Here is a 27,365-nt window from a genome sequence, read left to right as displayed (position 1 = left end):
GCCACAATTACTGAGCCTGTGCTCCGCAACAAGAAAGGCCGCGATAGTGAGAGGCCCGCACACCGCGATGAAGAGTGGCCCCCGCTTGCCACAACTATAGAAAGCCCTCACACAGAAACGAAGACCCAACACAGCCATAAATAAATAAATAAATAAATAAATTTAAATCATATGGGCTTCTAAGAAGACCTCTGCTTAAAAAAAAAAAAAAAAAAAGAAAAATAAATGGGTGGAAGACCTAAATAGACATTTCACCAAAGAAGACATACAGATGGCCAAGAGGTACATGAAAAGATGCTCAACATCACTATTAGAGAAATGCAAATCAAAACTGCAATGAGGTATCACCTCATAACAGTCAGAATGGCCAGCATCAAAAAATCTACAAACAATAAACGCTGGAAAGGGTGTGGTAAAAAGGGAACCCTCCTGCACTCTTGGTGGGAATGTAAATTGATACAACCACTATGGCGAACAGTATGGAGGTTTTTTAAAAAACTAAAAATAGAACTACCATATGACCCAGCAATCCCACTACTGGGCATATACTAAGAAAAACATAATTCAAAAAGAGACATGTACCACAATGTTCGTTGCAGCACTATTTACAATAGCCAGGACATGGAAGCAATCTAAATGTGCATCGACAGATGAATGGATAAAGAAGATGTGGCACACATATACAATGGAATATTACTCAGCCATAAAAAGAAACGAAATTGAGTTATTTGTAGTGAGGTGGATGGACCTAGAGTCTGTCATACAGAGTGAAGTAAATCAGAAAGAGAAAAACAAATACCGTATGCTAACGCATGTATAGGGAATCTAAGAAAAAATGGTACTACTGAACCTAGTGGCAGGGCAGGAATAAAGACGTAGACATAGAGAATGGACTTGAGGACACCGGGTGGAGGTGGAAGCTGGGGCGAAGTGAGAGTAGCATCAACATATATACACTACCGAATGCAAAACAGCTAGTGGGAAGCAGTTGCATAGCACAGGAGATCAGCTCGGTGCTTTGTGATGACCTAGAGGGGTGGAATAGGGAGGGTGGGAGGGAGGCTCAAGAGGGTGGGGACGTGGGGATGCATGCATGCACGTGGCTGATTCAATTTGTTGTGTGACAGAGGCTAGCGCAGTATTGTGGAGCAGCTATACTCCAATAAAGATATATTAAAAAAATAATTAAAAAGTAAAATGCCATACGCTAGTGACGTCCACATCATTCTATATGTAAACTCACAATAATACCATCTGTTTTGGAGAAAAACAAGCTATGTCTAATATGCAGTCTGAGGTTGAGAATATAGCAGCAGTACTCAAAAACTGAAAATCATTTTACCTATTCTTCTACCTCATGATAATACAACATTTTTCTTAGTGTTTTATACCGTACAACAGTGCTTTAACTTACATGATCTTATTTAGATATAATTAGGATTCTTGGATTTTTCAGTTTACTCTTAAGTTCATCAAACAAAGAAGCTCTTGCTTTATTTCTTTTACTTAAACTAGCCTGGAGACAGAAACAAGCAAATCAAAGTCTCCACTAGGAATTGTCTTCCATTCACAACTGCATCACTTGCTCCTGTTTATTCCCTACAAATAACTCAGTCTAGTTTTGTTCAGTTGAACACACACATGAACTAGGAAAAAAGAGGAAAGACCTGGAGAGCTGCAATCATTGTAGTACTACTTCCTGTCGTAGAACCAGCCAGTCGTTTCCAATCTTCCATTTTAGGATATTTCCCTTCCAAGTTCTGACCAAAGATAGAATAACTTCTCCTGTTCCAACATTCCTAGAAAATTCTCTTAAATCACTTAAAACAACTTTCCTTTGTTTATTCAGTTTACATTCTTCAAAAGCCATTTACATTTCCTGTACCCCACCTCTTCTTCATGCCTTCAGGTACTGCTGTAAAAAGACTCATCTCGGTACAAACACTCTTATCTTTCTGTAAAGATCAATCCTCCAGTCTTAAATAGTTCTTGTGGCTTTTCAAAGGTGCTCTTCATTTGAAGAACCATTTTGTGCTGCCCCCAGAGTCTCTCACAATAATTGAGATTAAAAGGGCTTGGTCTCCCTTCCCCTAATTCTATGCACACTTCCGCCTCCCTACCACCCAAATAAATGCCTATTTTTGTTCTCTACAATACTTCCTGTCAGCAAAACTGTTAGTCTCTTGCAGTTTTTTCTTCCATCTTGCTCTCTCTTTGAAATTATTTTAACTAAAAGCTACTTTTGATTATTGTGTTTCTCAAAGACAGCACAACTGTTCAAGTCTAAAACGGCACTGAATCTATGCCCTAGCTATATACATAGCTGTCAGTCGGGGAATAAAAGCCATAGGAATTTTTTTAAAAATCACTTTTCTTAACCTTGAACATTAACATAAATGAATTCCAGCTTTTAAAAATTATAAATATATATTTGGTTTCAGACGTCTCAAGAGCACTAATGGCATATGCTTGGGTTTTATCACACCAACATTTCTATGGGACAGTTGGTCCAGTCATTTGGCTGACAGCACAGCCAGAATTATTGTTCAAGGCTGTTAACATAACTTTTTATACCAAGCTGGTTATCACATGACTGCTGAGAAAACCACAGCCTCCTGGGCAAAGCACAGCCTGTTGGCCTGACTAGGTCACAGAAACCTCACAGAACAGCAAGCTACTGCCTCTACTGGCTGTTACAGCAGGACATACCTCTTCGTAATTTTTCGCCTCCACTCCATGCTTCATGTCTAGGATCACGAGTTGGTCAGGTATCCGCCCTGTTCCTGAGAAAGAAATCAAAGGATTCATTGTGCGGAATGTTTAAAATTCCGGGAATCACCCACCCACCCTCCCTCTCCCTAAGCCCTACCCTCTCAATAGAGGGAAACAGCGGCAACTCCTCCCCCTACTCAGCTGCAGAAAATTCCTGGCTCTGGCTAAAAATCACAAGCATTCCAGACAAAGCCTCTATCTGTGTGGGGTGCCAGAAAGTGACAAGAACATGCTGCTGGCAAACATCTCTGAGGGAGCAGGACACAAGATACTGCAGCTGGTACTACACAGGAACAGAACAGGGGAAGAGAAAACACACAGGCTCACTGGATTAGGAAACGAAAGTCACAACAGCATACAATTGAGTGGCATATAGACCAATAGGTAGAGGGCACCAACTTAGGCTGAAAAGGCACATTCCACATCTGAAAAGGCTGACCTGTGAAATTCTGAGAGAAGGATTACTCGGTATACACTAAGCTTGAATTTACTTAATACAAATATGAGTACTGAAAAGTACACAGGATTTGTCTACTATTCCACTTATTTCAAACATTTTGGTCGATGTAAGGCCATTTCAATAGGTAAACAAAGTGTTATGGGACTATTCCCACAAAGCCTTTAGAAGAGCCCAAGAAGAAACTTAACAATAAGAGTAAAATTCTCAGGGATACTTCTTACAAACAGAAAAGTCTATTGGGGATAGTAGGACCAACAGAGCAATGTTCATATTAGAAAAGATAATCTGATTCAGCTTGATCAAAAGGAATTCTACTCAGGCTTCCCTGGTGGCGCAGTGGTTGAGAGTCCACTGCGCCGGTCCGGGAAGATCCCACATGCCGCGGAGCGGCTGGGCCTGTGAGGCATGGCCGCTGAGCCTGCGCGTCCGGAGCCTGTGCTCTGCAATGGGAGAGGCCACAACAGTACCGCAAAAAAAAAAAAAAAAAGGAATTCTATTCTTACATCATCAAATAGGAGAAAGTGAAAGATTCAAAAGAGCCCCAGAAAACTGCTCAGTCTCAATCTCCTGGAATTCACCTGATTACTTGTATAATTAAAAACTGCCTGCATGAAATTAGGAGTTTTGGGAAATATTGCCAGTTAATCATCATGGTTCCTGAGACCATAAGCCATAGAGAGTGGTACTGTACCCTGAGAAACACTGGAGATTTTCTGAAATGTCAATTCAAAAACTACTCATTAAGAACTCACAAGGCGCTAGAACAGAGATTGCAATCTCTGCCTTCAAATAATTCTATGGGCATCTAAGACATAAATATGCATACCAGCTACAGTAAAAATGCAAAGCATATAAAACTTTAAGGAAAAAACAAAAACGGTTCAGACAATCCCAGCTATGGAGCAAAGGTTAGAAGAGGGAAGAGATTAGTTGTGGACAGACTTCACTTGAGAGGTAGCACCTGACAGCAGACAAAGTATCTGGACAGAAGGGAACACATGAACAAAGACAGCTATTGAAAGGATTGTGGCATGTTTAAAAGACAGTAAAGAAGTTCTTTTGGATAGACTAGAAAGATCAATTTGAAAGCTTATAAGACTGAATAGGTAGGATCAAGAAACTAAGCCAAGGACTTCCCTGGTGGCGCAGTGGTTAAGAATCCACCTGCCAATGCAGGGGACACCGGTTCGAGCCCTGGTCCGGGAAGATCCCACATGCCGCAGAGCAACTAAGCCCGTGCGCCCCGACTACTGAAGCCCGCGTGCCTAGAGCCCATGCTCCGCAACAAAGAGAAGCCACTGCAATGAGAAGTCTGCACATGCAATAAAGGGTAGCTCCCGCCTGCTGCAACTAGAGAAAGCCCGCATGCAGCAATGGAAACCCAACGCAGCCAAAAATAAATAAATACATTTATTTAAAAAAAAAAGAAAAAGAAAGAAACTAAGCCAAGTCACAGATACCTTCTGAGCATTAAACCAATTAGGTTTCCAAAACAAAAGAAAGCAAAACAAAAAGTGACACCCAGAGAGGTATCTTCTCCCAAATCTAATGTGCAATCCTGATCACAGCACTGCCTGTAAGAGATTCAATGCAAATATTTGCTTCTCCTTCCTCACTTAAAAAGTTGTGAAATCCAAGCAGCTCACAGCTCCGCCTGGTCGGAATGATCAAGATATTCTCTTCCTAACAGACTCTTCTCGCTATCTCTGTTTGCCACAGCACAGCTTTAGCATTATTCAAACACGAATGAAACCACAAAACCACAGACCATCTGAGTCCAGACCATACAATTTCTTGCACAGAACAGCCAGCCCAGCCCCTTAATTGACATCATGGCCATAAAGGGTCTCCTTTGTAAAAACACCTTTTGAAATTTCTCTCTGCCTGACAAATAGACAGTCTTTTAAAGGTGCTCCGAAGACTACAAGGTATCAGGTCTTCACATCAGAATAAACAGCTGAATAAACACAAATGAAACTAGAAATTGAATGCTGGCTATAACATGTGTGTATACACATACATTTATACATACATACACACACATTTTTGAACTAGTTCCTAGGCATTTACATGCACAGCATCAGCATATAAGAAATTCAGAACAAAAGATAATCTCTGCCTTCAAAGAGTACAAAATTGGGAATGTAAGATATATACACGAGACACTTAACAACACAAGGCTGTGTGTGTGAGATATATATATATTCAAATACTTAAATAAACAATCCAATCAGTAAGTGATGCACTATTCAGAGGAAGCCACACTGACCTCCTTGCTGTTTCTGAGACATGCTCAGCATCTTAAGGTGTTTGCTTTCTCTCCAAAGCCCTCATTACCATCTGACTTATTTTTTTTTAATAAATAAATAAATTTATGGCTGCACTGGGTCTTTGTTGCTGCACGCGGGCTTTTCTCTAGTTGCAGCAAGCGGGGGCTACTCTTTGTTGTGGTGTGCAAGGCTTCTCTTATTGCGGAACATGGGCTCTAGGCGCACAGGCTTCAGCAGTTGTGGCTCGCGGGCTCTAGAGCACAGGCTCAGTAGTTGTGGCGCACAGGCTTAGTTGCTCCGCGGCATGTGGGAGCTTCCTGGACCAGGGATCAAACCTGTGTCTCCCACATTGGCAGATGGATTCTTAACCACTGCACCACCAGAGAAGCCCCCGTTTGACTTATATTTGTCTATTGTCTGCTTGCTCCAATGAAAATGTAAGCTCCACTGAGAACAGAGACTTCTGTTTTATTCACTGCTATATCCCCAACACCTAGAACAGTGATGGATGAATCAATCAATCGATTGAGATATCAAGCAGACTAGAACGGCTGAGGGATGCATTCTAAAAGAACTAAAAGTAGGGACTTCCCTTTGGTCCAGTGGGTAAGACTCCACACTCCCAATGCAGGGGGCCTGGGTTCGATCCCTGGTAGGGGAACTAGGTCCCACATGCATGCTGCACCTAAGAGTCCACATGCTGCAACTAAGAAGTCTGCATGCCACAACTAAACACGCCGCAACAAAGATCCCACGTGGGGCAACTAAGACTTGGCACAGCTGAAACAAACAAATAAATAAATATTAAAAAACAAAAACAAAAAAATCCCAAAACTAAAGGTAAACCTATGTTCATATGGGAAGAGAGCATTCCAACAAATGAATAAATGTGACATGTTTAGAAGGCAGAGCAAACCAGAATGACTGGGGCCTGATGGGCAGAGGAAGATAAGGTTGGATGGAGCAAGAGTATAAAGACTATTAAAAGCCATGATGCCTAAAATCCCTTCTAGCTTGAAAATTTCATGATTCTGTGTTTCATTCTATAGAACAGGAATATTACTGCCACTACAAAGAAGGGAAAGCTTTTGAAAAAGGACTGACATAATGAAAGATGTGTTTTAGGAGATAAATCTGGTGGCAGTATTTGGATATATTAAAAGCAGGGATATCAGTTAGAAGGCTAATGACATGATCCATGATTTGAAAGATTAGAATTCAGATCTGTGTGGTGGCTGATACAGGAGGTATTTTGAAAGAAGTATCAGCATAACTTGATGACAGACTGGAAAAGACAAAAGTATGTAATTTAAAATATGTGAGCCCAAGTAACTGGAAGGATGGTGTTAATACTGATGAGTGAGGAGAACTAATTTGAAAGAGTAGGTCATGAATACAGTCTTAGATGTCTGAGTTTTGAGGTAAGAATAGCACACCATGTGGAAATGTCTGGAATACTGTTGAGACATCCTGGAACTGGCAGGGGTGGGGGCAGGGAGAAGGGTATCAGTCATGAAATCACTATTACAGTCTTTTAATTTTCTATTCTTAATCTATTATTCCATTTACTTCAGGCAAACTCCCTTAGCTTTTAGGCTAAACTGACCCACTTTAGATCAGGGGTCAATTTCTGATTAACTGTTAAAAGCAGCTGGTTCTTTTGCTATTCCTGGGAATATGTTAGAGGTGTTGGCAAAGGTGCCTGCTTTTCTTCTAGGATCGTATGTTCTGAACATTCTATAAATGTAAAATTGCCAGGAGTCCTTTTGCTACCATACGGAGAAAGCCTGAGAATAAAGTCAAATGGAGGCAAAAAGAGGAAGCACTAAAAACAATGTACGGTTCCAATGATACCGTTAAAACCCCAAGATACAGCCCTACCTGAAGTCAGTACCACAATGTAGACTTCCCTGTTGAGAGAGTCACATGGTCTTTCTCTTCTTCCTCTTTAAGCCAGTTTGAGTTACGTTTTTGTGTCCTGCAGCCCCAAAGGGTCCCAAGTAATATAATAGGTATAAATGCATACAGCTTTTAGAGTCTGGTGTCCTTGAAGCTGAAGAATAGGGAGTGAAAAAGTCCCCAACCACTGAGCACAGAAGCCATCAGGTAATCAATCAGCCTAAAAGTTACTAAGGACTCTTGGCCTTGAGATGCACAGAAGAAGCCACAGCAAGTTATCAGGACTAGGAAATAGCAAGTGCCCTGGAGATCGAAACTGCTTCTGATGATACATTATTTGTCAGACAGACCCTACTTCTAATCCCAAAGAAAACATATCACTAGCATATAAATGCACTATTTTCTAGCATCTATACCAAATTCAACTCTATCATTCAAGCCAAGTATATCACAGGATTCAAGAAATGCCTACTCCTGCACGTGAAGAACCCTACCAATTCGCCAACTTTCACTTATACGTGTGTGCACTCCAGCAAATGTAGTTTTCATTTCCTCTTCTTGCCCAGACCAAGAGAGAAAGTTCATGCTCTAACTTGCTTAGAAGACGATGCTTAATTCAGGGAAAATACTCTGATTTACTTACCCTTGCTCTCAAAACACACTTCGAACATGTCATAATCTTCAGTGGTAAAGGCAAATTTCCCCTTGGTTGCATCCTCCTTGGAGTACAGAATATGGCCAGCAGAATCTGTAATCTAAAAGTAAAAAGTAAGTAAGAACAGGCAGCAAATAATACTCGGGAAGAGAACTTATAGAAATTGGAGAAATGGAAAGAAACACTGTCTGTAAAAGACAGTCTAGGGCTTCCCTGGTGGCGCAGTGGTTAAGAATCCGCCTGCCAATGCAGGGGACACAGGTTCGAACCCTGGTCCGGGAAGATCCCACATGCCGCAGAGCAACTAAGCTCGTGCGCCACAACTACTGAGCCTGTGCTCTAGAGCCCGCGAGTCACACTACTGAAGCCCATGTGCCACAACTACTGAAGTCCGTGCGCCTAGAGCTTGTGCTCTGCAACGAGAGAAACCACGACAATGAGAAGCCCATGCATGGCAAAGAAGAGTAGCCCCCGCTCGCCGCAACTAGAGAAAGCCCGTGCACAGCAAAGAAGACCCAACACAGCCAAATAAATAACATAAATAAATTTATCAAAAAAAAAAAAAGACAGTGTGTTATAATCACTATGGTCCAACCATTCCCAAAGACAGGAATTGGATTAGAAGGTGAAACCCAAATACAGCAAATTTCACACAGTTGATATAGTTGATATAAAGTGGGTTTATTAGCAAAAGTTCACTTTATAGAATGTAGATCAGTATCATTTCCTAGAAAGGGAAAATGGAAGTGGATAATTACTGAAAGAATATACAAAAAGGAGAAAGATATATAAGAACACATTTCCTGTTTAAAACAAATCTTGACACATGGTTGGGGGGAGGGGTGGAGAGTGGAAATGGAGCACCTGACACAAGGAGTGAAGGAAAAGAAGGCGTGCTTGGAGGAAAAATCTGGCAGAGCTATTCCTGCAGATTTTATGTGGATTATGTCAATGGCTACAAGGGGTGGGGGAAGGCAGGGGGATAAACAAGAAATTACTCCTAAAAAAGACATCTTTGGCTTCCACAAATGATAATTCCTGTCTTCCAGGTTGTTGCCTCTGGTTTTCCAAATTTAAACCGCTCCATTCCTACAGAATGGCCTGTAAGCACAGACGAAGCGGCATATATTGGTAAGTGAACGGTCGCATATAAAGCAAGGGCTTGACACAGTAATATGACAGACCGGGTCTCAGGCTTCTTTTCTAGAGTACATGGTTGTCTTGGCAGAAGGCACACTTCATGACCTAAGACAGGAAGCTACTTGAAATGTAGAACACAAAAATAGTGGATTCATTATATTAAACTGGACGTTCTAATGCTGTTTGTAAAACAAGATTCAATTATAGATGAGATTTTAAATATGAAAATTGAATAGTATACATATAAACCTATATATTTAAAGCACTTTAATAACACTAGTTATTTCTGAGTAGTGAGATTTCTTTATAATTTTTTTTTCTACAAAGGCATGTATCACTTATGGTCAGAAATAAAGTTATTTCAGTTTTGTGAAGAAAAACATAACGAAAGAATAGTTACCACTGATAGACAAATTTGAAATGATGGGTTAATAAAAAAGGTTTTATGGCACATCTAAATTCCCTAAGAGTAACAGCAGTAATACTAACCAAGTATCTTCTGCCATGAATGATGTTGATCATTCATTAATTTGTCAAACATTTAAGATACCTGGATCTGCACTGGTCACTGGAGAAATAGGATGTGGAAGATGGTTCCCATCTTCGAAGGGCTTAAGAGTATAAATAGGAGAAGAATAAGAAATGAGACAACTTCGCTGAAGTGTGGAGAGTGCGTCTGTGCCATGGGATTATGGAGGGTCACAGAGTGTATCATGGAGGAGGTGACACAGGAGCTGAGTCATGAAGGATGAGTTGCAATCAAGGGAAGAATAGGAGTAAAGACATTCAGGGTAGAAGAGACAGCAAATACGAAGGCTTAGGTCCAGAAAAACAAAACAGAACAAAAACATGATATCATCGTAACACTAATAGCTAATATTTATTAAGCACTTACTAAATGCTGAGTATTGTGCCAAGGCCTTTATATGCACTTTTTACTTGATCTTCACTATAACCCTACAGGTAAGAAGTATTTTTTCTCCCATGTTCCACAGAAGGAAACTGAGGCACAGAGAAGTTCAGTGGCTGGAGAGATACTAGCCAGATCATGTAGAACTACAACATCACGCTAAGGAGTTTACTGCGCACCAAGTGGAAAAGGCAATGAAGAATTTGAAACCAGAGTGATGCGATTCAACTTGAAGTTTACAAAGATAAATCTGATAACACTGTGAAGACAGACTCAAGAGGGACAATACTAGAGACAAGAAGATGTGTTAGGACACTAACTCAGTACTCCAGGTTAGAGATGATGAAGGCTTTGTGTATGGAGAGAAGGGGCCACATCTGAGGAATTTTAAAAATGGAGAAAAAAAATAAATTAAAATAAATAAATAAATAAAATAAAAACGGAGAGCCCAAGGACTTCCCTGGTGGTCCAGTGGGTAAGACTCTGCGCCCCTAATGCAGGGGGCCCGGATTTGATCCCTGGTCGGGGAACTAGATCCCGCATGCATACTGCAACGAAGATCCCGCATGCCTCAACTAAGACCTGGCGCAAGCTAAATAAATACTTAAAAACAAACAAACAAAAAAACCGGAGAGCCCACAGGACAAGACCAAAAAGTGAACGCCCACAAAGACCAAGCAAGCAGCATACACTGAGTCTAACGGGCCAGCACAAGTCCACGGGGTGTGGTGAACAATGTGGCAGACAGGAGACAGGCCGGTCTCAAGGGAGAAACCAATTACTACCATGGCATGCCAGTTTTTCAGACAATCTAATTCTCCGTAAGAACCTAAACATTTTAACTGTTATTTGAAATCTCCTAGTTTTTAAATCCTCACAACCAATCCCAACATTTGAAAAACTATCTCAAGGCCAAACAAAAAATGTCTATAGGGGCTTCCCTGGTGGCGCAATGGTTGAGAGTCTGCCTGCCGATGCAGGGGACACGGGTTCGTGCCCCAGTCTGGGAGGATCCCACATGCCGCGGAGCAGCTGGGCCCGTGAGCCATGGCCGCTGAGCCTGCGCATCCGGAGTCTGTGCTCCGCAACGGAAGAGGCCACAGCAGTGAGAGGCCTGCGTACCGCAAAAAAAAATGTCTATAGAAACAGCTTCTGGGCCACCGATATCTGACCTCTGCATAGGACAGGAAGAAAGCTGGCTAAAATCACACAAAAGAACTGTTGGGCAGCACTGAGGTGAGAGCTGAGATCAGGGACCATGGATTTCTAGTGGCCGCACCTAGCAGCCAGGATGCAGGAGCAAAGAAAAGTATTATATGATTTAGGTCTGGGGTCTACACCTGAGTGGTTTGGAAGGAAACGGGGATTAAGGGATTATGTTATAAACTTTACCTACATAGTCTTTAATCCTCACAACAATCCAAGAGAGGCCAGTCTTATTATCCCCATTTTACTGAGGCAGAAACTTAGTAATTTGTTCATTATCACAGAGCTAATAAATTGTGTAGGTAGATTTGAAGACAGGGTCTAAAACCTATGCTCTTTCCACATTCCATGTTGCAGCCCCACAGTAGGAATGGCTGAAGGAAGTGGAATGCACAGAAGCCAAGAAAGACTAACAGAATCTGATGGATTCTTTGGGTTGGTGCAAGTCAGAGAGTCTGAGAGTCCTCTTGAGTGGGACATGGCACTGTTCAGTCTGCATTCTCCACCTTAGAGGGATTAGCAGGCAGCCACAAGGTAGAGGCCTTGAAGTCAGCAATAAATAAACAATCTGCATGGGAATATTTGGCCCTGAAAATTCCTAAAGTCCTCTTGTTCATGTGATACTTTTCCTGAATTATCAACTAAAAGAAAAAGCCAAACAAAGGACAATTCAACTTAATCAGACTTACAAGACTTGGCATAAATTTGCCCAACCAGGTTATTTCCTAGAAGAACAGCTTATGATCTCTTTGCATTCTCCTAAGATTTTTTTTTAATACATGTGCCCTAGAATACTTTTATTTATTTTTTATTTTAAATTTATTTATTTATTTTTATATTTTTTGGCTGTGTTGGGTCTTTGTTTCTGTGTGAGGGCTTTCTCTAGTTGTGGCAAGCAGGGGTCACTCTTCATTATGGTGCGCGGGCCTCTCACTATGGTGGCCTCTCTTGTTGCGGAGCACAGGCTCCAGATGCGCAGGCTCAGTAGTTGTGGCTCATGGGCCTAGTTGCTCCGCGGCATGTGGGATCTTCCCAGACCAGGGCTCGAACCTGTGTCCCCTGCATTGGCAGGCAGATTCTCAACCACTGAGCCACCAGGGAAGCCCCTCTCCTAAGATTTTAAAAGGGTTCTTCAAAAAAAATTATTTAAGGACAGGAGCCTCTTTAGATGACAAATGATCCTAGGTACAGGTCAGAAAACTCTTATTAAGCAGTGGCAAAAATCCTTCATTGAGTACTTTGCAAAATGAATTAAGAAGTCTGCCATGTTTTTCTGAAAGACTCGAATACAATCCACACTTCCAACTGGTTCTCGGAAGGAGTAAAAATTGTTTAAATTGTCTTCTTCTACACTGTACTGAGGAACTATAGTCATGGTAGAACCACTTGCATTGCTGGTTCTTTCTATGACATCTGAAAATGTATTAAAGACGCAAATATTTTACAAGAGGCTGAAGGCAAAACACCCATCACTGCCTATACCATTTATCAGCATGAAATTTACCTCCTGGAAATAGTGTGTGATAATGATCACATTTCCATCAGTGTCTCCACATTTCTATACTCCCTATGACCTTCAGATGACACAACTATATAAGGGTATCTATCCAGACATCTGGAAATCCAGACGGGCAACTTGACAATTTAACCTTCATGTTAGGCTCTTATAGACTGTTGGGGATTCTAACAGATCCCAGAATTTTTCTGAAAATCAGTAGGTTTCCCACGTAGTTCATAACTTTGCAGTTATTAAGGAGCCAAGCCACTGACCTTAAAAAAGAAAGAAAAGGGCTTCCCTGGTGGCGCAGTGGTTGAGAGTCCACCTGCCGATGCAGGGGACACGGGTTCTTGCTTTGCAACAGGAGAGGCCACAACAGTGAGAGGTCCGCGTACCGCCAAAAAAAAAAAAAAAAACAACTGGGCAAATCTCAGTGACTAGCCAGAGCCGGCAAAGTCTAATAGGCTAAAATAATCGTTTTAAATTTCTTTAATTAAAATGTTCTGATTACAGATCACTTTAAAAGATCATCTGGTTTCTCGAAAATTAAGAGATTTTATTTTTTCTTCTTAAATTCTACTAGAGAACCACCTTGGTAATATGATAACTGCCACTTTCACCTACTATAACAGCAAACCCTTAAAGGATTCCCCCTTAACAATAAAAACATAAAACTTACTGTAAAGTTCTTAACCAAAGGTAATATCAAGGCATAAAATTTGCCCATGTGACATCAAGGAATGGAAAGTAATAAAGATTTCTTTCTAGATAACACCTTCTGAAGAAAAGCAAACCAAAGTTCACAACTTACAAAGTAGGGAAGAAAGTGTTAATTGTATGTATATGCACAGTAGCTGATATCAAGAATATGTGAATACTCACACCAAAACCATCAAATAAGTGAGAATACAGGTCCACTGGGAAAACAAGACTTATTTAGAATTGGATTTTCTTGGACGATTCTAGGCAGTGGCCAGAGAAAACAGGTTCTTGAGCAGTTCTTCTGCTCCTGAAGCCTGCCCCCCTTCCTTGACCACACACGCAAGATAATACCCTGCCTACTTCAAAAGGATCTTTAAGTAGCTTAGGCCCAAACACTAGGCAAATAAAGCAATTAGGAATTAAGGAATACAGTTCAGCTGGAGGAAGAAACTAATAGGCACTATCAAGAACCTGAACTAAGCAAATGGTAGGTGCATAATAAATCTGGCTCTCAGTTTTCTGGAAGCCAAGACTAAGAGAGAAACAAGTTGGGTTACACATCATTTGTTTTCTGATGAAAGCTCACAAATTTATCTTCAGAGATAATTTTCCTGGAACTAAACAAGAACAGTTTATCAGGAAGGTTCTTGTGAAAGGACTGTGACCAATATTAGACTCTCCACTTTCAACCACAGCCTTGCTAAAGATAGAAATACAATTCAGATGGATGCTTTTAATGACCCTCCATAACAATCTGCCTGACCTAATAACGCAGACGTGGGACCTGAAGGAACTGGATGAACGCTCGCGAACCGCGGGCCTCTGCTCTTTAGCACCACTTCTCTCCCCATCCTGGCTCCTCTTGCTGCTCAGGGAATTCTCAGCCTTACTCTAAAGTTGCAAGAAGGCTGGGGCTACTTTTGGCCACTTGCTGCTACCACAAGTGTGTTTGAAAAAAAAAAAAAGTGTCAGGAAAAGATACCTTAAAAATAATACTACCCATCCAGATCTTGGTTTCTAATACCATTCTCCAATAAAAGGGAACCAGGGCTCCTTGGAGAAATGGCTGACCCCAGGACTGGAACAAGAAATACACAAGATGAGCCTGGGGCATCTTGTAGTGCCAGAAAGTAAAGAAGCGCTGGAAAACAAAACAAGACAAAAAACAACAGGGGTTTGTCAAAGGGACACAGGAGCCAAATGAAAGAGCTCCCAAAAGCCAAAGCTGTAACAATTTGAGCAACAAAATAAAGCAGTATTGGATTGTAATTCAATATATAAATACCCAGGAATCCATAATGATATAAATGATTAAACAAGCAAACAAACAAACAAGCTGGGAGAGAAGAAGAAAATCTCCCATGCAGAACACTCAGATACTTTATGAAATTTTAGAAAAAGCACCCTCAAGGAGGTCAAGCATACTCCCCACTCAAGTGTGGGCTGCACATAGTGACTTCCTTCCAAAGAGCACAGCATAGAAAGGGGGGGGAGTAACTTTACAGTGGACAAACCTGACAAACACTACCTCTGCCAGATGATCAAGGACAATATAACAGTGATAATTCATGTTGACAATATGCTCCCTTGGCATGATATGATGAAAATGACCCTTTACCTTTGTGGTCTTCCTCCCCAAAACCCTTAATTCCAGTTTCATCATGAGGAAAACATCAGACGAATCCCAATAGAGGGGTATCCTACAAAATACTTGACCAGTACTCCTCAAAACTCAAACGGCTGTCAAAAACAAGGAATATCTGAGAAACTGTCATAATCTACAGGAGCCCAAAGAAATACGACTAAATGTAATATATCCAGGATGGGATCCTGGGACAGGAAAAAAGGACATTAGGTAAAAACTAAGGGAATCTGAATAAAGTATAGACTTTAGTTAATAATAATGTATAAATACTTGTTTATTGTGACAGACAAAATGTATCATACTAACATAAGATATTAACAATAGGGGAAACTGGCTGTGGGGTATATGGGAACTGTATTATCTTCACTGTTCTTCTGTAAATCTAAAACTGTTCTAAGATAAAAAGCTTATGTAAAAAAACACTATTCAGAAAGATGAAGTCAAACACATACATACACATACATACACACACACACACGCACACGCACACATATACACATACACCTCCAGATTCTCAAGAAATTTATAATCAAAGCCAAGCAAGTAAATAAACATTTTCATATACTTTTTATGTTGTAAATACAAATAGTTAATTTGGACAAGTCTATACCTACCCTTATAAAATGACATATGATCTACGGGGGAGGTGGGAAGTCTGTGTATTTCTAATGGCACAGGTCACACATTGCTTTCATTTGCTGAATCAGCTCCATACCCCACCAGTCCAAGAATATGTTAAAAACCAAAAGCCAAATCCACGTCTTTCCGGGTGTGCTACCATAGCAGCAGAGGTCAATCAGCTTGCAGCTTTAGTGAAACTCTGAAGATGTAATTTCCTTCACACAGGCTCCTACCTGCACTCTGTCTTCCTCAGGTTTATGACCAATCTGGGGTATAATACTGAGTATACAACGTGTACATATTATTTTAAGGCTAACCATAAACCTTGTAACTCCTGAATGACTAACTCAGGAATTCAGAAACAGCCAAGTTCCTTGGAGAAGCTCTATACATTGAACAAAAATGAACCAAAACAGAAACACCTACCCTTTTCTCCTTTTGAGAGATAGTACAGCATAGTAGTTAGACTGAAGGTTCTAGAGTCAGGCCTCAGGTTGGTGTTCAAATCACAGTTGGGCCACTTGCTAGCTGTAAGGCCTTGGATATGTTCCTTAACCTCTCTGTGCCTCATATGTAAAATAAGAACAAGAGTATGTACTTTACAAGGTTATTGTGAAAATTAAATTTAATAAAGGTAAAGTGCCTAGAACAGTGTTTGGCAGCTGGCAAGCACTCAGTAAGTGTAATTATCAGCATTGTCGTTGTTACTGTTAGCATTTTTGCTATTATGGTAACTGCTTGTTAGTGATAACTCAGAACTCCACATACAATTAGGACACTAACCATACTTTCAATCTAAAAGTGCTAATAGATGGCAAACTAGATAAAGTAGTCTGCATCGACTAAACCCAGGGGTGACTAGGGCCTAAATGGTTGTTGCATGGAGACAGGAAAAGACAGACAGGTAAACCTCAAGGAAGCAGCCGTAAGATTTAGAAACTGAAGAGATACAAAATGCCTAACAAAGCAGGTATTCAACGAATCATTTTAGCTGCTAACGGGATAGAAAGAAATACCAGATGACTTCAGCAATTCCTGCAAGTGTTTTACCCAATAAACTACGTGAAGGACCCAATAACATTTAAGTGTGGGGAAAGGAGAAGAGAGGACTGTGGGTGCATATATAATGATCAGGGGTTGTAGGTCTGTACGCTTCATTTGGTAATAGTTCACAGTGAATCTTAAACTGTGGGGTCCAATCAGAAAGAACACCAAATCACTGAAGATGCTGTAGTTTTACACTAGAAAAATAGCATCAGAAATACTTGCAAGAGACTACCACGAGTACTACACACTAAGAACATGGACGACTCTGTCAGCCCAGAAGCTATATTTAATGGGCAGAAAACAAATTTACTCTGATCTTTCAAACAAGAGTAAGTACCAAGTCTACCAACAGCACCCCTGAAATCAAAGGATCACATCTAGATTTTACCCAGAACAAAGTCAAACTTAGAAAGGCCATAAGCAGCATTTAGCAACACTAAATTCTTTCAAATTTCCAACACAATTCAGCAATGGCAGAGCACAGCACAGAAGTAGTTTAAGAAGGCTTATAGAAGTACTGAAAACTAGACATGGAAGATTTCCAGGTACTGGTATGATAAAGGATAGATGCTCTCCTCCTGCTTCTATCAGCATTTACGACATTCACTCAACATAGGCAATACGTCATACTTGACTGGGGGGGTGGGAATTGGGGGGTTGCGGGGGTGGGCGGGGGGAGAAAGCTGGAGAAAGAGAGGGAGGAAGGGAGGGGAATGAGAAGGAAAGACCAGTTGCTGCCCTAACAATACTGCTGCGGGGGTGAAGCCAGATCAAATGTTTTTTTTCATACTGTTCCAAAGTTATTTACGGTAAAACCTCCAGCGTGACCCTTTCAGGCACAAACAAAGCCTTGTTCTTTCTTAACAACTAGTCCCTTGATTTCCCACACGTTGTGTTGAACAATGAGGTTGGGGGCACAGAATAAAGCAGATGACATCAATCTCCCTGAAGTCGGAGGCTTGTTTCAGAGCCCGAATTCTGGTCTGTGGCCAGCTGGCTGATTTCACAGAGGGCTCTACTGTCCAGGATGCCAGGCTGCGTATGCATTTGGGGGCCATGGCTCAGGATCAACCACCAGTTAGCAATTCACACAAGAAACAACACAGAAGTCACTGCACCTCACTAGATTTACCTTTATAAATCTGTTCCCTTTTCCTAGAAACTAGGCTCAGTCTTCAGAAGTCATCATAAAGATATGTATAGCAATTTCAAATTCTAAGCAGCCCCCTTCTCTAGACCAGTTGAAAAGAGAGAAGGCTGGGGACAATTGTTGAACAAGAGAAATTTAAATGAAGTAACAGAGGCAGGTTCAGTCATTTGCCAGTCTGCCAGGGGCCAGGGGCGTGGGCTGTGCCATGGGCTCCAGTTCCCTCCCCTTTTCCCTCTAAGGATCCATAAGGAGACTGTCTATGCATGGCCCTACGGCCAGCAGATGGCTCAGTCTGGCCTCAGAGAGTCCTCCGGAAGGAGCCTGTAACCCCATCTGCACTTGTCCTCATGAGTCGCTCCAACGCCCAGCCCACAGGTGCCCCTGTCCAGAAGCTGGTGGAGAACAGCAGTGGGACCCCACGCTTCTCAATGCGTTCCTTCCCAATTGACGACTTTGAGACTGGGCGTCCTCTGGGCAAAGGCAAGTTTGGAAATTTGTACTGGGCTTGGGAGAAGAAAAGCCATTTCATCGTGGCGCTCCAAGTCCTCTTCAAGTCTCAGGTAGAGAAGGAGGGTGTGGAGCACCAGCTGCACAGGGAGACTGAAATCCAGGCCCATCCGCAGCATCCCAACATCTTGCGTCTCTACAGCTACTTCTATGACTGGCAAGGATCTCCTTGATTCTGGAGTATGCCCTCCCGGTGGGAGCTCTACAAGAACATGCAGAAGAGCTGTACTTTTTTTTTTTTTTTTTTTTTTGCGGTATGCGGGCCTCTCACTGTTGTGGCCTCTCCCGTTGCGGAGCACAGGCTCTGGACGCGCAGGCTCAGCGGCCATGGCTCACGAGCCCAGCCGCTCCGCGGCATGTGGGATCCTCCCAGACCGGGGCACAAACCCGCGTCTCCTGCATTGGCAGGACTCCCAACCACGGCGCCACCAGGGAAGCCCCCAGAGCTGCACTTTTGACGAGCAGTGTACAGCCACGACCATGGAGGAGCTGGCAGATGCTCTGATATACTGCCACGGGAAGAAGGTGATTCACAGAGACATAAAGCCAGAGAATCTGCTCTTGGGGCTCCACGGAGAGCCGAAGGTTGCCGACTTCGGCTGGTCTGTGCACGCCCCCTCCCTGAGGAGGAAGACAATGTGTGGCACTCTGGACTACATGCCCCCAGAGATGATTGAGGGGCGCATGCACAACGTAAAGGTGGATCTGTGGTGCATCAGAGTGTTCTGCTATGAGCTGCTGGTGGGAAACCCCCCCTTCGAGAGTGCTTCCCACAACGAGATGCATCGGTGCATCGTCAAGGTGGACCTGAGGTTCCCCCCTTCCATGCCTGCAGGAGCCCAGGAGCTCATCTACAAGCTGCTCAAGCATAAACGCTCAGAACGCTTACCGCTGGCCCAGGTCTCAGTCCACCCTTGGGTCCGGGCCCACTCTCGGAGGGTGCCGTTTCCCTCTGCCCTTCAGTCTGTCCCCTGAATTGTCCCTGTCATTTTCTCAGTTGTGTCTGTATGTCTGCATATGTGTAGTTAGGAGGAGGGGATCCTGGTCTGTTCCCACATCTATCTTCTACCTCCTCTTTATTTAATAAACGCTGAAGCTTTTTGTACTAAATAAATAAATAAAGTAACATATTGTTTAACTTTTATGGAGAAGGAAACACAGAGTCAGGATTTAATTTAAAGCTAGAAATCTGTATATAATACAAAAATAAACTAGATTTTAATATTATTAAATTTTAATGTACCAATTAGCCTTCTGTACTAAACCATCTATTTATTGACCTGTTTCTAACCCACTGGACAACAGTCACATCAAATATAAATTTGAAAAAGACATATTTTTCCTAACAGGAAAAGATCAGCCCTCAGTACAGACAACAGTAATCATGAGCTGAAGTGTAACTGTTCCAAATAAAATCAATTAAAGCTATAGCATAGGGACTTCCCTGGTGGCGCAGTGGTTAAGAATCCACCTGCCAATACAGGGGACATGGGTTCAATCCCTGGTCTGGGAATATCCCACATGCCACAGAGCAACGAAGCCTGTGCACCACAACTACTGAGCCTGTGCTCTAGAGCCCGCGAGCCACAACTACTGAGCCTGTGTGCCACAACTACTGAAGCCCACGCACCTAGAGGCCGTGCTCCACAACAAGAGAAGCTACCACAATGAGAAGCCCGCTCGCCGCAACTAAAGAAAGCCCGCGTGCAGCAACAAAGACCCAGTGCGGCCAAAAATAAGTAAATAAATAAATTTTTATTTAATAAAAAGCTATAGCATACACACACACACACACACACAAACACTCTTTTCATACAGCTTTTAGTGTGAAAAAATGTTATAAGCCAATGGTTTCCCAACCGCCAAGATCCTTCTTGATAATTTTTATGCTTAAATTGTGATAAGCGTACGACTCAAGGCTGAACTCTCCAAATGATCTTGTTTGGCTTTTTCATCTGTAAGCTAGTTGGGAAACACGGGGACCATAACTGAGTGTAATATCCAAATAAAAGATAATCTCATTTAGGAAAATGAATTATTAATAGCAACAGCACTCTTGAAGAATGACAATGAAAATAAACCTTAGACCAATAAGATTATTTGGAAGAGGTTAAAAAAAGTATAAGTGATCTAAATTACCGGTAGGCTTTTCTTTCCTTTCCAGTGATGATTATGACATCTCCTCACAATTGCTTTCTCTCTTTCTGTATTTCCAAAACATAAATCACCCTTAGGCAATAACTAACTCATCTCATCCCCTAAAATTAATTCATCCTCCAATTTTCACCATTAACAAGCATTCTAAATAATAAATGGTACTGGAATCTATTAAATTATTATGGTATCATCTAGTCTTTCTGAAAATGTGGTTTTCAATTCACAGATTCTGAGTCCCTACAACGGGCTTTTAATATGGACCTGAAGTAATGAGGAAACTTCTACATTCACTATGAATGATGAGTTGGTACTTCTGCTTCAATTCTGTGCAGCAGTCTTTAAATCTGAAACTATTTAGCCTGGTTTAGCCTCATTTTATGAAATGAGTAGAGAAGGGATAACCTCAATTGGAAATCTTAACACAAAGCACATCCCAACATGGGCCTGAAGGAGAAATCTTTGCGGAAAGAGTCCCACCCATCATTTCAATCCATTTCTCTCTCTAGAAAGGCCTTCGCTGGCCACTCAAATACTTTACCCCATTAATCACGCCTTACCACCTACTGCTTGATTTTTCATTATAGTACTTATCACTACCTGACATTGTGTGTATTTTTTTTTAACTTGTATTTTGTCTTTGTTCTCCACTAGAGCTCAAGGACCTTGTCTGCAATTCATTGTTATAACCCCAGCTATGTCTGGCATATACTAAGTATTAAATAAATATTTATTGAATGAATGCGAGAATCATAAAAACTCAGAATTCCTCTCATTAAAATATTCTTTATCTGGTCACTGCAATGACATAGGGTGGGGGAGTCAGATAAGCAATTCAGTTTTCATTCACTAGACAGGAAAGAAGAGTACCAACATCTATGGCCCACCACAATGGGCCCTGAGCGATTAAAGAAACCACCTCCATTAGCCCTTCTAACAATTCTATGAAGTCTATCATCCCCATCTTACATATAAGAGACCCAAAGAGAAAGGTTAAGTAATTCCCCTAAGACCATACACCCTTTAAATGGTGGAGCTGATGGGATCCGAACCCAAATCTGTCTGACTCCAGGTGCAGGCTCAATAAGACTAAGATATTTAACTCAGTTGTACAACAATGCCTATGTAGTATATTAAACCGAAGACACAAAGATGAATAAGACAGCAGGGAGTTCACAAAGTAAGCTGTGTCAAACAGGATGTAATGGAAGCACACAAGAGGGGTGTACAGGCAAAGACTGGTCCAGGTTAAGAGAACACTGTGTTCAAAGAACTGCAAGGTATTCAGAACAGCTAGAGGCAGGAGGAGAGAGGTGAAGAGGAAGGAAGAGGTAAAGATCAGAGATGAGGCTAGGACAGTGTCAATTCATTTGTTCATTCATTCCTTAAGTTGAAGTCCTACTATGTACCAGGCACTGTATTAGACACAGGCATTTCAATGATGATTGAGACACAGCCTCTGCTCAAGGAGCTTAAAGTCTACCTGAGGAGATGGGTAAATACAAAACTACAACACAGTGTGATACATGATAACACTGATGTATTCACTGGACATTAAGGTGCTCCTTGATAGGGAGATGATGAACGAGACAGGTCTATCAAGGCACTACACTCACAAAGACCCTTCTAAGAGAGACTGCCTCAATTAGAGCAATAACTAAATGCCAAGCCCAGTTGGCCAAGTTTTGCACTTCAGAAAGTGTCCAGTTCTCCAAACCTCAACCCAAACCACAGCTGCTTAAACCAGGGGTGGATATATGACCAAAGAGAAGATAAGCAACAGGCTGTTCAGAGACTTAGATAAAAAAAGGAGCTGAACCAATGAGATCCTTGCACTCCGGAGTCACACCTCAGAAGCTGAAATGATGCATAGAGAGAATCCTGGAGGCAGTGTCTGGGCCACGAGTGGTCAAAATTTAAGACAAAGCAGAACTACGTGGACAGAGGCTATGAAAAAAGGTTGCAAACTATGCTAAGGAGTGGGATCAAACCACAGATAGGTCTGTGGCCTGCACAATATATTAAACTGTTAAAAATGACACCCAACTTAACGGTCTCTAAAATACCATTTCTCACAAAAAGGAACCACAACTTCTTGGAGGAATAGCTGCATCCAGGTCAGGGGTTTGACATACAAAAGATGAGCCTTCGGCACCTAGTTGTTCCACACAACAGGGCAGCTATCAAAGTCTAATAGGATTGTGTCAAAAGGATACAGGAGCCAAAGAGACAAGTGAGCATAGAGAACGAATGCAGATGACTAAAACAATGACTCCAAAAATTGAAATAAGCAACAATAAAAAATGATCTCAGTATAATACTTAAAACAACAAAAACAACCTTCTTCAGACTACACTGGAAATGACAAGGGTAACTTCCTTACTCTGAAAACTGTCAATAAGAAGGAATAAACTCTGCACTTACCCCAACTTTCCTTCCTGAATTATAAATTTTAGGGTAACCAAATGGCCTCAAGTGATGAATTCTTTAATAATTCCAGCTAATAAATATGAAAGGAACAACAATTAGAAAATCATCATTTCACAACCTTAATGAAACAAGTAATTTACATAAGTCATCAGTGGCTTCCTAAGTGAAAGATTAATTGGAAGTTTTACATTGGAGGCTTCGGGCTATTACCATCTTGGTAGGCAGGATAATGTCCCCACCCCCCAAGATATGTCCATAGCCTAATTTCCAGACCTGTGAATATGTTACCCTATGTGGCAAAAGGGGTTTTGCAGATGTGGATTAAATTAAGGGTCATTATAAGGGAAAGAGGGAAGAAGCACAGTCAGAGTAGATGAGATGATGGAAGCTGAGGAGGGAGACAGGTTTGGGTGGGAGAAAGGAAGAGAAAGTTTTGGAGATACTATGCTGCTGGCTTTCAAGACGGAGTAAGTGGTCACCAGCCAAAGAATGCAGGTGGTCTCTAGAAGTTGGAAAAGGCAAGTAAATGGATTCTCCCCTAGAACCTTCAGAAGGAACACAGTCCTGCTGACACCTTGATTTTAGGACTTCTGACCTCTAGAACTGTAAGATAAATGTGTGTTGTGAGCCACTAAGTTCATGGTAATTTGTTATAGCAGCAGTTGGACACTAATACACCCAACTGAACCCACTGATCTATCTTCGCAGCACTAAGGGGCACAAAAAGTACTGTGTGCTCTGCCGTGATGCCACATGAGGTACACAATACCACCCTTAAAGTAACCTCACCAAAAGATAAACCTGAATCTAGTTACATCTTTACAGCTGATTCCTTTTACAAGAAATATGGGGGAAAGAACTCGTTAAATGACACCTCAAGGAAGCAGAGACAAATCCAAAATGTAGGACGTGATTTAAGGACCTCTGACTCCAACAATACAATTTCAAGCATATAAAAAAGGCGGGGGCGGGGAGGGAGAGTGGACTGCTATAGATTAAAGAGACTTGAGTGATACAACAAATTAATTTTAAATAGGTATTTTTGAGACAAGCGGAGAAATTTGAATATGAATTGGGTATTATCAGATAGCATTATGGAATTATTGTTAAATTTGTGAGGTATATTATAGTCATATAACATTGTGATTAAGTTCATAATTTTTAAGAGATTCATCCTGAATTATGAAGGACTGAAATACCACGATATCTAGGATTTACTTTAAAACAGTTCAGCATAAAATGAGAAGGGAGAAATAGTTAAGATGAAACAAGTGTGACAAGAACCTGATAACTGTTGAATCTGGGTAATGTGTACACAGTGGACTGACTGCACTCTTCTCTATAAAACTGAAAATAAACAAATGCCAAAATTGATTTGAATTCGTTGGTGACATTTTAAAACCAGGAGCTTTCACATGAAAATCTAGATTTCTGACTTCATTTGAAAAATCAGGTGTGGCAACAGGCCCTCATCAAGAGATGAGTACTGGCTACTCCAAACTGACAGTTTCCACTACTCCCAATTATCTCCCATTTAACATCACCACTGTTTTTCTTATAGCTGGCCCAATTCATTCATTTACATTACCTACTTGGCGTTTAGGTTAAGGACCCCAGGAGTAGTCCGATTAAGCTGGTTAGTGGCAAGAGAACAGAGCAGACATGGGGAGAGCAACTCTGATGGTAAAATGCTAGTGCGTAGATGCACAGAGTCCTGCTGTCAAGGTCCCTTCAGCAGCCTTGGATACAGATGTAATTCCCATAAGACTATGCTACACTATATGCTTCCTGTATTCAGTGCTTACTAGAAGCAAGGCAGTACCCCTGACATTCTGAAAAATACAAACATGAAAATAATTCCTGCCCTCAGGATACTAACAGTCTAATGAGGAAGACAAAATATAAATATAAGTAATTACAATATAAGATGAAAATAAGTGAGTTTAGGGTACTGTTCAGGGAGGTTCATATGTAAAATGCAAAGTGAGGAGTGACAAAGCATACAAAGCTTCAGGAACAGGTCATGAAGAACGCTACAGAGTACGCTGGGAAATTTACATTTTACCAGATGAAGAACAGTCAGCCACGGGAGGGTTTTAAAACGTAAGTACAAATCAGAGGGGGCAACACTAAAGATGAGAGTAAACTCTCATTGCTCAAATTCTCTGATTCTATGCACTACACATCCTTTGAAGAGCCAGAAGCACGACCCCCAAAATGTTGTTATCTAAGCATATAAAATTATGCCATCATCTCTTTCTTGGCCAAAGGTGTTTGGTATCTGAAGAGAATAACAAAAGGCTGGCTCATGGTGCAACAGCACTGAAACTAGTTTATATCTCTCAAATAAAGTCTATATAAACTGCATCTGTTACCACCACTGGGTTCCAATACCTTAAAAATAAATTATGGTCTTATTATACCTGAAGCTCTATTAAAATGTAAAAATGTTTCTTCCTGTTTAGTTCAAGACCCATTCTGTTAAAAACAAAAACCACGTGCTTATAGTGAATGAATAAAATTACCTAAAATACAATCGAATCTTGACACATATCAAATTATATTAACGTTTCAAAGATCAGGCCCGGTCATCCTAAATGTAATATGGGACCAAACGGCACTATAGTAGTAGTTGTCACCATCCAAGAGTATCACTGAAATTTACTGAAAACTTGGCCAAGTCCATACTCTGGGGTACCAAAAAGGAAAGGACTAGAGACTGAAACCGTTTTGTGACCAGTAATCGACTTTAATCAATCACAGGAATTACAAATAAAAAACAAAAAGAATAAGATTGCAGCACTTTTCTGTCACCTTACTTAACTCCCAAACTAAGAATCAATTCCAGCTCTGACACCAATATGTTCTACTACCTCTCTGAGCCTCAGTTTCCTCGTGTGTAAAATGAGGCTAACAGTATCTACTTCGTAGGGTAGTGTACGAACTAAATGGTAATATGTGTACAGTAGCACAGGACCTGACACACAGCTGATGCCCAAGAAATAACAGCTTTTTGTTATTCACAGTAAGCTTCAGTGCTTCCGTCGTTTTCCTGCAGGCATCCAGGTGTCTTAAGATGCCGGTCCCTACACATAATCAGCATCCAAAGACTTCTTTGGAGACCCTAGTTACAGTTCAAGGTACCTAAGACCAAAACAGGTATAGGACCGTGACAAGGACCCAAAGTCAAGGCCGTCGCCGCTCAGCTGTCACCACATCCGCCAAGGCCGGGCGGCCCTTCAATGGGCTCCCAGCTTTGGCGCCCAGCTCCGCCCCGCGACAGCCAACAAGCGGGGTGAGGGGGCGGTCTCGACAGCTCGCCCTTTAGCGCTCCGGGAGGCCAGACCGCCCTCCAGGCCTCCGCCCGCCGGACTCTCGAGTCCTCAGCTACCTCGCCGACTCTTTCAGTCTTCTCTCCCCGCCCCACCCAGTACCTCACCTTAAGATGGGTGCGTAGGCCGCCGGCGCCCCCAGACTGGTCGGTGATCTCGTACGCGCCCGTCACCAGCAGGTCCTTGTGGATCTCTTCGCGGAGGCACTTGCGGGAGTTAACAGGCAGATGGAAGGAGATGGCGAGGACCGAGGTGGGGCCAAGCAGGAGTAAAAGCAGCAACGCTAACGGGTAAGGGCCACGCTGGGCCCGTGGCCCAGAGAAACCAGACATCGTGCCGGAGACTGTTCCCCACCCTGGGCCTCTATCGCGCCGGAACCGGGAGGGATCACGTAACTCACCTCTGACCTTCCAATGCCGCTGGCGCCATTTTGGAGGCTGGCAAATAGATGAAAAATGTATAGTGAATCTTTTGAAAGGGAAGAAGGCATATGATACCACGTAATGCCTTCAAATTAAAGTGGTTAAATGAGGTTTTCTAGAAGCTTCCGGAAAAAGTCATTTTTGTTAAGCTCTGTGATCGCCCAGTCGACCATAGCAAGTACGGGCAGCACAGGAAGCAATTCTCCTTGAACATCCGGAAGTAGCGCCCGCGAGTTTTAAGGTCGGTGATACCATAGCAACCAAGCCCCAATAGGAAACAGCCACAAAGCCCATCGCTGGGCCCGCCCACCAACCTCCCAGGCGCACCGGACGTGGGGAAGAGGTTGCGTTGTCCCAGCGCTTTGGTGACAATTGGGACATTGAGCACTTGAGAGGAAGACTTCGAGAGGCTGAGAAAAGATTCTAATTTGGCTATTAGGCGAGCGGGGGCCAGAACCTCAGAGAAGGGGTAGAGGTCACCTGGTGAATGTGAGCTGGAGGTGTCCAGTTCATGCTCCTGAGCCGGGTATTTGGGCTGGAATAAC

At 42.0% G+C, this 27,365-nt stretch overlaps 1 protein-coding gene and 1 pseudogene across 1 annotated transcript in view; one reads left to right on the top strand and one right to left on the bottom strand.

Annotated features, from left to right (window-relative positions):
* TMED10 (transmembrane p24 trafficking protein 10) overlaps positions 1-26,756 on the bottom strand; it is a 41,423-nt gene extending 14,667 nt beyond the window's left edge. The window contains exons 1-3 of the mRNA XM_065900997.1: positions 26,506-26,756; positions 8,045-8,156; positions 2,710-2,783 (exon numbers count right to left, since the gene is read on the bottom strand). Of these exons, the coding sequence (XP_065757069.1) occupies positions 2,710-2,783; positions 8,045-8,156; positions 26,506-26,730 (411 nt within the window). The 5' untranslated portion in view covers positions 26,731-26,756. The remainder of the gene's footprint in view (positions 1-2,709; positions 2,784-8,044; positions 8,157-26,505) is intronic.
* Positions 18,246-19,457, top strand: LOC136142723 (aurora kinase B-like; annotated as a pseudogene).
* Positions 26,757-27,365: the final 609 nt, after the last annotated feature.

Source organism: Phocoena phocoena, chromosome 2 (genome assembly GCF_963924675.1).
Source record: "Phocoena phocoena chromosome 2, mPhoPho1.1, whole genome shotgun sequence".
NCBI lineage: Eukaryota > Metazoa > Chordata > Mammalia > Artiodactyla > Phocoenidae > Phocoena > Phocoena phocoena.
Note: the sequence above shows the minus strand (reverse complement) of the source record. Positions and strands in the feature narration are given on the sequence as shown.